This window comes from Pelodiscus sinensis, chromosome 5 (assembly GCF_049634645.1).
Source record: "Pelodiscus sinensis isolate JC-2024 chromosome 5, ASM4963464v1, whole genome shotgun sequence".
Taxonomy (NCBI): domain Eukaryota; kingdom Metazoa; phylum Chordata; order Testudines; family Trionychidae; genus Pelodiscus; species Pelodiscus sinensis.
The window spans coordinates 14,292,730-14,306,068 of NC_134715.1; the positions used below are offsets into that span (position 1 = coordinate 14,292,730).

The window sequence follows — 13,339 nt, forward strand, 5'->3', positions numbered from 1 at the left end:
GCTGCTGTAGCAGATGAACTGCTTGTCATTTGGAAAAAGAGCTAATTGACATGACTTAGGGGGAGATTGCAGGTGCAGTTCACCTCTGAATGTTAGACACTTTCACTGGGATCAAAGTTAAAATGTACCGAGGTCACTCTCTCACCTCAAATAGAGCATAACCAAGCAAAGAGAAGGCAGAGATATGGCAAAGAATGAAGAAGAACCATACTTTTTCATGTTGGCTAACCATGAACATCTTCTTCCCAACAGACAGACAAGGTTGCAAAGGCATTTCAGTACTTGGAGGCTGCTCTTTCCTTCATCGAGTATGGAATTTCTATGGAATCTGATGCACTAGCCCCAAAATCAGCATACACAATATTCTCAGACACCATAGATCTCCTTAAGTAAGTATAAAGGCCATTTTGCTGGTATAGGATAGTTTTTTAAAATGTTATCCCATTTATTATTTGTATCAAATTAGTAGTAGGTGCCTATCATGGTTAAGGACCCCTTGTGTTAAACACTGCATGATCAGAAAGACTGTCCAGTGAGCTTACAATCTAAGTATACCTCTGAATTTCTCTCATCTTTCCAGTTTTTATCTTTCTGATACCTGTAGGCAAGACAATAGAACCACTGATACTGAACTCAGTTAATAAAGAATTACAGGAGACAAATATAATTAATGCTAATCAATATGGCTTTTATGGAAATAGAATCTGTCAAACCAAACTGATCTTTTTGATGCAATTACATGTGTGGTCTATAAAGGTAATTAGACTGGAGCTAATGCATGTAAACTGACATTTTGAGTAAGAAACTAGCGAGAGATCAAATTAGCATGACCCACATTAAATTCATTAAACGGGTTTAAAAGGCTGGAGAGGTCTCAAAATGTTAAATGTGTGGGTTTCTAGTGAAGACTTGAAGGGATTGGTTCTTAGGCCTGACCATACATTTATAGGAGACTTTTAGCCAATTTTCCCTTTTTTTGTTTGCTCTTATTTTGCAAAAGGAAATTTTGCAGTTACAATAAACTCCACTTCTGAAGGATGTGAGTTATTTCACAAGCTGAAGAAAGTGTGACTCAAACAGAAATATGTCAACTATCATCTAATCTGTATGCAATTAATATTTCCCAGATGTGATATAACTTCATTCTCTAGAAATGGTTGAAAAAGACCCATTTTTCATGGGAATTCTTAATTCAGTTTTTTCTAATTTTCTTCTTAAAATATGTTTGGTTTTTGACAAAACAAGAAAATATATTGCTGAAAAGATTTTGGTGTTTTTTGTTTGAAAATATGGGAACTTTTGATCAAATGAAAATTTCCCATTAGAATGTTTTGTTTTGCTCAAAAAGCCACTTTTTGTCAAAAAAAATGTTCTAGTGGAATAAATTTAAATCAGCTGTATCCTTCTGACCTTCTCGCCTACTTTCAAGTAGGAATAAGGGATCCTCCGGAAAAGGGCTTATTTTCCGGAGAATCGCGTCTACACTGGCGCTTTTCTCCGGCAAAAACCCCGAGCCGGAAAAAAGCGGCAGCCATGTAAATGCAAATGCCGCGGGGGATATTTAAATCCCCCGTGGATTTGCAATTCCGAAGTGTCTCATTAGCATCCCTTTTCTGGAAAGGGATGCCAATGTAGACACACCCTGTGTGTCTACTGTTCCCACTGTGGCTTCTTGCGTATCAGCCTTAGGATGTCCACTATGAATCAAGCTGAGAGGGGTGGACAGCTATGCTAGAACCCAACCCTGAAGCTATTCCATGTTTAGAAAAGCTGCAAAAATTAAACACATTTTTAACTGGCACAGCTACAGGATTGATTCCTTAATTAGTACTTTACACAGGTGGTTAAGTATTGGCACAGACAGTATAGTGGCTTCGCACAAGGTGCTAGCGGCAGAGTTGGAAATAGAACTTAGGTTTTGTGGTTATTGAGCCAGTGGAATTTTCATAAATGGTACCATATTGATGACATTGGGAAATCCTGCCCTGTTACCTGAAGAATCTCATTAATTTTCTTTTTTGTTTTCTTACAGATTTATAATGACATTAAAATCCTTTTCAGATACCTCAGCATCTGCACATGAAAAAATCTTTGCTGTTTTGTGGTACGTGCCTATTCCTCATCACCTCTTTTCTAGTGCAACATTTCATAATCTCATAACTTGAAAGTGGAGATCTGGGCTAATCTAATGTTACATTTATGCAGTGAAATCTTAAATATTTATTTTACAATGAAGTGGACTGTCAGTAGGGAATGGTGTGTTGGAGATTAATAACTGGATGTAAGCTGAGGGTAGAATGTGAATTGCCTGACAGGGTTTGTGAATTGTGTAACTTAAGCCATAATTGAACAGACCCAAGTAAATTCTGGACACACAGGGTATGTCCATAACACCTGCTAGGGCTTGTACATCTACTTCCCTGACAGTTCTGGTTTTTCTCTGACATGATCTTTTCACGGTGGCTATCTAATATATATGGTCAAGGAAGCACAAACTTTCTTTCATTTGAAATAAGATGGCTGTATGTGTCCTCAGGCTATACAAAAAGAATTGCTGCTGGAGTGGCGATGAATGTTCTGACACTGATTCCTGATTTTTGTTCACAGCATGCGTTGCCAGTCCATTCTGCACATGGCAATGTTTCGTTACAAAAAAGACACTGCAGTAAAGTATTCCCGAACCCTCAATGAACACTTCAAGGTAGAGCATGATTGTATTATTTTGTAAGTTTCAAATTAGAAAGATGAAACAAGCTGCAAGTGTTCGGTATAGGTCCATGTGAAACCCAAATCTAACTAAACTTTCCTTCTTTACAGAATTCTTCCAGAGTCACACAAGCACCTTCTCCATGTGTTGCAAGGTATTGTTTAAAATATGTATTAAAATCCTCTCTCTCTCATAAAGTGTTAACAGAAATAGTTGCCTACACATTTGAATTCGATTTTTTTTTCAAGGGGGTTAAGTGCATTGAATCTTTTTCTGTTTTAGGGGTTGAAATAACTTTCTTAAAGTATTTTCCTATGGCTTATTTTTTTCCATCACTTCAACTTACATAGATAGATTGGTTTATTTATTTACAGACAATATAGCCCACATTACCCAATGTCATCCACATTGTCTTATCAAAGAATAGGGGAAACAAATAATGTATTATAAACTGTTTTTAGAGGTCCTGTTGCTTTAGTCCTTATCCTGGGTTAATAGACATAGATGACAGGTTAAATCTGTTGAATTTTCTTCTTCTTGGAAATGTTTCCTCCTCTCTTGTCATCCCTCCTGTTCCCCCAAAAAGATGCTGGACTACTCACAGTGATACAGGTTGAATTTTACATTAGCTTTTAGCTGGTATTTTGGCGCTTTTTTCCGATTGATTCCCCTAACACCATGTTGTCCAACCAGTTCTGAAGCTTTAGCCACTATAGAGGCTACTGCTATAGCGAACTAGACACATTATTCTGAAATTTAAATAATTTTGTGAGACTCTCTTTTAATGTCAACAGAGCATTTCAACACTGGTTTAAATCAACTGAAATCAACACATTTCACAGAAATTCAATCAACGGGACACTTGACAATTTTGTTCCATTGCTAAAATTCTGAAATCAGGCAAAAACTTTTCATTGACAGCACACCTCAACTTGGCCTCCATATTTTCATCCAGTAACCATGACCGAAACTTTGACTTAATAGACGTAATGACAGAAAATGACGCTTCACAAAACCATGTTGAACCAAACATGGAAAAAAGTTTGGCAACTGCAGTTTTCAAAATAGCAAACTGATTCTGTCACAAAAGTGCATCCTATATTGTCAAAACCGATTCATTTTTTGACTGATCGAGCTGACTTTGAAGTGTGAGCACATCTTCTTCAAACAAACATTTGTCCAGGCCAAGGAAATTGACAAGGTCTTGAGAATTAGCAATGTCAAACTGAAATGGGTTTTTCATAAATCGAAATGCCAATATGAAGCTTTCAAAATCTGCAAAACACTGGCTGAATTTCATTGCCAGGTTTTCAAGCCATCTCACATAACACTAACAATCAAGGTCATCACACTCAAATTCACTATCTCTAGCAATTTTCTGCAAATTTGGGTGTTCTCTTGCCTTCATTTGAAAGATGAATAGCTGTAGCCTAGAAATGAAGTCCCAAAAGTCATGGGGCATATCACAAATCTAATTCTCCTTTCCCTGAAGTTTCAGATTGAGTTCATTCAAATGACAAGTTGCAGTGTGGGAGGTGTAGGTTGGATATCAGGAAAAACTATTTCACTGGGAGGGTGGTGAAGCACTGGAATGCGTTACCTAGGGAGGTGGTGGAATCTCCATCCCTAGAGGTTTTTAAAACCTGGCTTGGCAAAGCCCTCGCTGGGATGATTTAGTTGGGGTTGGTCCTTCTTTTGGGCAGGGGTTTGGACTCTATGACCTCCTGAGGTCTCTTCCAACCCCTATGATTCTATGATGTTTGTAGGAACTGCAAATCAAATTGCCGCTGCTTATCTTCAATAGCAGAAAAACTGCCCAGCTTCGCTTTCTCAACAAGAAAGTCTCTGGTTGGAGTAAGCAAAGCAAGGAACCACTCAAGCACCTTTTCACGACTGAACCATTACATGTTGGTAAAATAGATGATTTCAGAATTTGATTTCTTTCAAAAATTGCACAAATTGGTGATGATTCAGAGCACTGCTGCAAATAAAAAAATCACAATTTTGATTACAGTATCCATCAAGTCTTTCGGCATATCTGTTGTGCACATCTAAGTACATAGGTTTTCTTGATGCAAAATCCAGTGGCAGGAAAGCAATTTTCTGTTCATTTCATTAGATTGCAGGTGCTTTTTCAGAAGAGACACAAATCCAGACTTTTTTCCCATCATAGCTCATGAATTGTCAGTTGTAACAGAAGACAGTTTTGCTAAATCCAAGTCAAAATCATTTGAGAGACTTATGAAATCACCAGATATATCAGATCTATGGGTACGATCTCTCAACCCACATACTAACAGCCTCTCTTCATGAATCTGGAAATCTTCTCTTACAAAATGAATCCAGAAGATGAGCTGAGTAGAATCACTGATGTCACATGGCACTGGATGAGTCAATGGATAGGTCAAACACTAATCAAGTTCAGCACACAACTGGGTTTTGAGATCAATAGGCAAGTCTTTCAACCGACGTTCAACTGTTTGGTGACTCAGCTGCAAATTTCAAATGCTCTGCAAGATGTTATTTCGCATCTGTTTGTTAATGATTTTCAAGCAAGGTTTCCATGACAGAATAATTTCCTTAACCATTCCTCCCTCTGAGAATGGCTTCTTGCTGTGAGCAAATATCCACATTGCTTTATAGCTGGCCAAAGCTACCAGTTCAGACAAAGATAGTAACTGCTTCAAAACCTTCTGCTACTTTTCAAAATCCAGTTGCAGTTGACCAATTTTATAAGCACATGTTTTGCTTTCAATAGGATACATTGTAGTGGATTACTGTTCTTCCCTTGGAAACACCTTCTTACGTTGTCAGTCTTATTTGCCAAAATGGTTGTATGACCCAATAAACATATTAGCTTTTAATTCACTTCAATGACAGCGTATTCCAAGTTCCATTTCTCTTGAAATTTACGTTTGATGTCCTTCCAATCGCTCTTTTTCTTTGCTGTAGTTTCTGTTGACGATTTGTTTTCAGCATTATTTGACTCAGTACAAGTACTTTCACCTGCTTCAGAATTATGCTTTCTAATAATGATCCAATCCATAGATGCAGTTTTAGAAAAATGAATTAATATTGTTCAGTTTCAGCACAAAGCAGAAATAAGCAATATTGTTGGGGAGGCCAAAAAATACCCTAATTTTTAAAATTCAGTATCTCTGGTAGTGTTAAACTTGTTTAAAGTTTTTTTATTTGGTTGGGTTTTTTATAATTTTAAAAACAGGAATAAACTTCAAACTGTTTTCCTCAAATCAGCTGCAAAAAACAAAAATACACACCTTTTAAGAACAAATGTTTATATACACCACTATATTTACTGAACAAGTGTTTTGGCTGCTGACCAGCCATAATTTGAACTTAATTATGTGCCCATGATGAACTTGCATTTAAACTGAAAGTTGAAATGGATGCCAAGAGAAGACTGCCCAGTTTGAAAACTGAGCTGCTTCTTACAAGAACAAATAATTTCACTCAGAAGTACTTTCAGAAAGGCTTTGATGATAAATACCAGTGGAAAACCAGTACCCAGAAATACCATCCACGGCTTACAATGATGCATGGTCACTTCCAGCCTAAGTGGCATATTTAAGCTATTCTGCAACCTGGCAGCAGTCTCCATCCAGCAGATGGGTCAAATTAATGGGAAGTGGTTTTAGAACTTAGAAAGATCTTCTGAAATTCTTTTTTTCCCTGAAAAATTTTGGTTTTTTTTTTATTTTCAAAATTTGCTTTGAATGCAGTGATTTTTAAGTTTCTATTGTTCAAACCAACCAGCCACACTCAACCAGCCAAATTGCCACATAGAATCATAGGACTGGAAGAGACCTCAGGAGGTCATTGAGTCCAGCCTCCTGCCCACAGCAGGATCAACCCCAACTAAATCATCCCAGCCAGGGCTTTGTCAAGCTGAGACTTAAAAACCTCTAGGGATGGAGATTCTACCACCTCCCTAGGTAACCCATTCCAGTGCTTCACCACCCTCCTAGTGAAATAGTTTTTTCTTATATCCAACCTAGACTTCCTCCACTGTAATTTGAGACCCTTGCTCCTTCTTTGGAGCCTCCCTTCAGGAACTTGAAGACTGCTATCAACTCCCCTCCCCCCCAACCCATTTCTGTTCTTCAGACTAAAGAGTCCCTCAGCCTCTCTTCGTAGGTCAAGTGCTCCAGCCCCCTAATCATTTTGGTCGCCCTCCGCTGGACCCTCTCCAATGCATCCACATCCTTTCTATAGTGACGGGCCCAGAATTGGCCACAATATGCCAGATGTGGCCTCACTAGTGCTGAATAAAGGGGAATAATCACTTCTCTAGATCTGCTGGCAATGCAATGCTCCTCCAAATGCACCCTAATATGCCATTAGCCTTCCTGGCTTACAAGAGCACACTGTTTACTCATATCCAGCTTCTCATCCACTGTAATCCCCAGGTCCTTTTCTGTTGAACTGCTACCTGTCCAGCCTGTCACAATACTTTGGCTTCGTCTGTCCCAAGTGCAGGACTCTGCACTTGTCTTTGTTGAACCTCATCAGATTTCTTTTGACTCAATCCTCTAATCTGTCTAGGTCGCTCTCCCTCCAATGTATCTACCTCTCCCCTTAGCTGAGTGTCAATGTAAACACGCTGAGGGTGCAATCCTTCTCTTCATCCTGATCATTAACGAAGATGTTGAATAAAACTGGCCCTCGAACTGATCCTTCGGGCATGCCACTTGAAACTCACCACCAACCAGACATCGAGCCATTGATCGCCACCCATTGATCGCCAACAATCTAGCCAGCTTTCTATCCACCTTACAGTCCATTTATCCAATCCATATTTCCTTATCTTGCTGGCATGGTAGACCATATCAAAAGCTTTGCTGAAGTCAAGGTATAGCACAGCCACTGACTTCCCCATGTCTTCAGAGCCAGGTACCTCACCATAGACGCTAATCAGGTTGGTCAGGCATGACTTGCCCTTGGTGAATCCATGTTGACAATTCCTGATCACATTCCCCTGTTCCCAGTGCTTCAAAATGGATTCCTTGAGGATCCTCTCCATGATTTTTCCAGGGATTGAGTTTGCAGTTCCCTGGATTGTCCTTCTTCCCTTTTTTAAAGATGGGCACTACATTTGCCTTTTTCCAATCATCCGGGACCTCTCCTAATCGCCACGAGTTTTCAAAGATAATGGCCAAAGGCTCTGCAGTGACATTTGCCAACTCCCTCATTGGATGCATTAAATCCGGACCCATGGATTTGTGTGTGTCTAGCTTTTCTAAATAGTTCTTAACCTGTTCTTTTTCCACCAAGGGCTGCCTGCCTAGTGCAGTAGTCTGAGAGCTGACCTTGTCTGTGAAGACAAAGGCAAAGAAAGCATTGAGTACTTCAGCTTTTCCCACATCTGTCACTAGGTTACCTCCCTCATCCTGTAAGGTCCCCGCACCCTCTCTGATCACCCTCTTATTGCTAACAGCTGTCCTGGATTCCTTCCCCCTCCATTTTAGCATCCCAGGGGATCCTGTCCATCAGTTCTCTGATGCAGTCAAAGTCTGCTTTTCTGAAGTCCAGAGTGTTTATTTTGCTGCTCTCCCCTCTTCCTTTGGTCAGGATCCTGAAATCTACCATCTCATGATCACTGCTGCCCAGGCTGCCACCCACATCTACTTCCCCTAATAGTTCCTCCCTGTTTGTGAGCAACAGGTCAAGCTGTGCATGATCCCTGCTCGGTTCCTTCAGCGCTTGTACCAGGAAGTTATCCCCAACATTCTCCACAAACTTCCTGGATTGTCTGTGTTCTGCTGTATTGGTCTCCCGACAGCTGTCAGAATTATTAAAATCCCCCATAAGAACCAGGGCTTGTGATCTGGAAGCTTCTCTTAGTTGTCTGAAGTAAGCCTCATTTACCTCATCCACCTGATCTGGTGGTCTATAGCAGACACCAATCACAGCATCACACCTGTTGCTCCTATCTCTAAACTTAACTCATTAGTCTCAACAGGCTTTTCTTCCTCCATATACTGGAGCTCTGAGCAATCATACTGCTCTCTTACATACAGTGCAACTCCTTCTTTTCTCCCCTGCCTGTTCTTCCTGAACAGTTTATACCCTTCCATGACAGTGCTCCAGTGGCTAGTGTGTTGGACACCATGGTCCTAACAGAAACTTTTTAAATTTTCTTGCTGATTATTAATGCTTGTAGCCACCTTTGTGAGTCTGCATCAGAGTTACTGTGGATGTGACAGCAAAAGTTTTATAAAAGCTATCTTATAAATTAATGCTGGATCTGATTCTCAACAGGATAGAGATGCACTTAAAGCATTTGCATGTGCAAACAAGGGATTTGTGTACAATGATGGCCAGTTGTGCAACCTACTGTCAACTTGTGCATACTCAGCATACACCGCACTTTCCAAAACTAAGCATGCAATTCCACACATACCTCTTTGAAAATATTTTGAAAGAATGCTTAGATATTATTGTAATGGTTCTGAAAGAACCGTCACTTCTACCCCTGGCCTGTCGCTGTGAGATTAATTAAACTGAAAGTCTCCCAAGGAAAGTTGTGGAGGCCCCATCATCTGGGAATGTACAGTAATGCAACCTTGCATAATCTCTGGAGGATGGACTAGCTGTCCAAATACCACACTGTAAACCCAAACCTCACCGCGGACTGCAAATAAACAGGCTGTGGGCTGCATGCGGCCCATTGGCTGTGTGTTGAGTAGCCCTGGCCAAAACACTTAGATAACCAGGCCAAGATTTTCAGAAGTGCGTATGGACTGAGTGACCAACTTAGGGACTTTGAGTTGGGTTCTCAGCATGTTTTGAATATCAGGTGCCTTGAAGGTGTCTTAAGATGATCACCCAGAATCCCAACTCACTTTTGAAAATCTTGACCTGGTTTTTTGTGTACATGTTGAAACTCTCTTAAACTGATCCGGCAACATCCATGGTCTGGCAGGGCTAGTGACTGGGAGCCCTGCAAGCCGGCAGGGCTGTGGGGCTTCCTCCATGTGCAGGAGCCCAGTGCAGAGGCTGTGGGGCTGTCCAGAGTGGCAGCTAGAACGAGGCTCTGCAGCGGGAGCCCAGCATGCAGAGGTAGCAGAGTTGCACAGCCCAGCACTGAGAGCCCAATGCACAAAGGCAGGGTGCATGCACAAGCAGCAGGGCTACCTGGCGTAGCAGCAAGAGCTGAGTGCCGCAGCAGGAGCCTGGTGTGCAGAGGTGATGGAGCTGCCTGCTGGGGCAACCAGAGCTTACAGGGCAGCAGGGCTGGCAAGTGCGGGGAGCCAACTGGGCCAGGACTGGAGGGGGCTGGTGGCAGGGGGTCCAGAAATGACCACCCCAACCTGGAAAAATCCTTCATCCGGGACCAGTCAGGTCAAGAGGGGGGCTGGACCAGGGAGGTCTAACCTGTAGTTATGCACTTGATTATATCTATCTTGCCTGCCTTGTTGGAGAACCCTCCACCTTATATATCATAGTGCTCTTGCTGTCTCAAGGTGCCTGATGCAGGGGTGGCTCATAAAAACAGAAATATGGGTGTCTTGTGGCTAGACATTAACCTGTTACATTAAAGCTTCATGATACATGATATTGTCTTCTTCCTTAGAAGCACAGGCACACCTTCTCCTCTTTCTCCGATGCCCTCTCCTGCTAGCTCTGTGAGTTCCCAGTCAGGATCAAATGCTAGCAACTGTGGCAGTGGGGGCATTTGTTCTTCAATCAATACTCTACATAATATTCCAAGCATAACCTTCTCCTACATCAACATCACTTCCTATATCCTCTGTGCCTATGACATTTGGGAGCAGGCTGATGCGCTGACCAGGAAGAATAAGGGTAAGATTTAGTTCCCTTCTAATATTGTGCTTGTTTGGAAACATTTTTTTTTTAATTCTCAGCACCTGGTGCAGCAAAGTCCTGCCTTAAATAGGGACTGTTTAATCCAAACAAAATCAGTACTAAAATAAACCAAAGTGTTTATGGTACCTGACCAGGTTATTGGTATAATGTGTTTGCTTCTGCTGTATGATGTTTGTTCTAATTAAAAGGCTGTCTTAGAAAAAATGATTAGTTTAAAATAAATAAGAAAAAGGGAAATGTAAAGTGGTAAAAATCAAACTCTCCATTTAAAGATGACCTGCAAAACTTTGAAAGATTCATTCCCTTTTTCAGTTTATGGATTTTTGGTCCATGAAGATCCACTTCTACTTCAGTTTTGTTTAAGCTCCCATTTTCATTATTTTTTACCTTAAAAATAGTGTTCATACAAGAGCCTGCATGAGGAGGAGAGCTTAAGCATCGTCTCCTACTGATCACTCCTGTTTGCATGCCAAACACTTGCAAAGAGGATTCCCCAAACTGTCACACTCTTTACTGTTACTTTATTGTGGTTAAGTGCATGATGTTGCCATCTCAGCACAGACAGTGAGACAGGAAAAAAGCTCAGATTATTGTCGGACATTAACATGGAGCTTGAGAGGTGATTTTTTTCATAGGTGTGCTAGCTGCTGAGGTCACAGGGCTCAAAAGGCAAATTGAGGAAGGAATAAAAGTAAAAGTTCCAGGTATCCTGTTAGAATACAAGGAGGACTTAACATGTAAGTTAATATGCTCAATCAGGCAGCACAGTGAATTAGAAACATTCTAATGCAGTCAAAATCTTTCTATCTGATTGGACTTATACATCTTCACAAGAATGACTCTGTAAAAACCAATGTACATTGGTTATGAGCCAGGATAAGAGGCAGGCACTTTGTCTAATCCAAGATAGATCATTATGAGAGAAGAGCCATGGACAGAGTAAGGCCAAACTGAAAACTCACTTCATGCTTGTCTCTTAACATAAGGAGAATAAAGATTAGTCCAGCTGGCCATCAGAACATGACTTTTTAAAAGCTCTGTACATGTTAAACTAAATATTCTCAGAGGGCTGAAGTCATGTCAGTCTTTATCTTCAAAAACAATGAGGAGTCCTGTCGCACCTTAGAAACTAACAGATTTATTAGGGCATAAGCTTTCATGAATAAAACCCACTTCATCAGATGAACTGGAGTGGAAGTTACAGGGACAGATTTATATATATTGTGTAAATGAGGCTAATCAAATCAGTTTGAAAGTGGCTCATTCATAGAATTTGGTGTGAAGATGTGATTATCAAGAGAAGGGAAATTGCCTTTGTAATGTGTTAACCAGTTAAGATACTTATTTAATACTAAATTACTTGTATTGAACTTGCAAATGAATTCCTGTTCAGCTGTCTCCCTTTGTAATCTGGTTTTGAAATTCTTTTGTAAGAGGATGACAACTTTTAAATTCATTACTGAATGTCCAGAGAAGTTAAAGTGTTCTCCTGCTGGTTGATTACCTTTCCTGATGTCTGATTTGTGTCCATTTATCCTTTGGCACCGAGACTGTCCAATTTGGCCAATACACATGACAGAAGGGAATTGTTTGGCTCTCGATGGCGTATATCATGTTAGTGGATGTGCAGGTATATTAGCCAATAATGGTTTGGTGTATGTGATTAGATCCTGTGAGCTGTCACTTGTATAGATATGTGGACAGAGTTGGCAATGGTGTTTGTTGCAGGGCTAGGTTCCTGGGTAAGTGTTTCTGTAGTGTGTTGTGTGACTGCTGGTACGTATTTGCTTCAAGTTGTGGGGCTGTCTGTAGGCGAAGACTGGTCTATTTCCCAAGGTCTGTGAGCGAGGGGATCATTTTGCAGGATAGGTTGTAGATTGTCAATGATGCTATGGAGGGATTTTAGCTGGGAGCTATAGGTGAAGACCAGTGAGTGTTCTGTTGTTTTCCTTGTTAGGGATGTCCTGAAGTAGGTAACTTCTGGATACTTGTCTGACTCTGTCAATCTGTTTCTTCACTTCCCTAGGTGGGTATTTAAGTTTTTAGAATGCTTGATAAAGATCTTGTAAGTGTTTGTCTGAGGGATTGGAGAAGATACTGTTGTATCAATAGATCATGTGATGTGTCCTGGATGGAAGCTAGAGGCATATAGGTAAGAATAGCGATCCGTAGGTTTCTTATATAGGGTGGTGTTTATGTGACCATTGTTTATTTGTATTGTAGTGTCCAGGAAGTGGATCTCTTGTGTGGATTATTCCAGGCTAAGCTTCACAGTGGGGTGGAAGTTGTTGAAATCCTGATAGAATTCTTCAAGTGCCTCCTTCCCATGGGTCCATATAATGAAGATGACATCCATGTAGCATAAGTAGAGGAGATGTGATAGGGAATGGGAGCTGAGAAAATGTTATTCTAGCTCATCAAGAAAATTGTTGGTACACTATGGGCCATTGTCCTCAAATTGGAAATGGTTATGGGTAAGTGCAAAATCACATAGCTGACATTTTGTAGTCCATCCTGTGAGCCTTGAGCTTTTAAAGTAAAAAAGTGACAGTTGATAATGGAGGGAAGAATTCAAAATGCTGATAGGACAGTTAGTCTCATGAACATGATGAGAGGAGTCAAAGGGATTATAGTAAGAGAGTGGTCAAAGACCTCCATGAAACTTTTAAAGAAAGGTCAGATTACAGGCAAAGGTATTTGAAATATTAATGAAAAGGATTCTTGAGTCTTATTTCTTTATTTTACCATGTTCTCCTGCAACACACTATTTTTAAAGGTGAAGGA

The 13,339-nt window shown here is 40.6% G+C and overlaps 1 protein-coding gene across 3 annotated transcripts in view; it reads left to right on the plus strand.

The window, feature by feature from the left end:
* Positions 1-13,339, plus strand: part of AFF1 (ALF transcription elongation factor 1) — a 178,888-nt gene that overhangs the window by 161,005 nt on the left and 4,544 nt on the right. For all 3 annotated transcript variants that reach the window (XM_006115336.4, XM_006115334.4, XM_006115335.4), the window contains 5 exons: positions 253-389; positions 2,033-2,104; positions 2,608-2,701; positions 2,818-2,861; positions 10,302-10,531. In XM_006115336.4, coding sequence (XP_006115398.2) covers positions 253-389; positions 2,033-2,104; positions 2,608-2,701; positions 2,818-2,861; positions 10,302-10,531 — 577 coding nt within the window. The remainder of the gene's footprint in view (positions 1-252; positions 390-2,032; positions 2,105-2,607; positions 2,702-2,817; positions 2,862-10,301; positions 10,532-13,339) is intronic.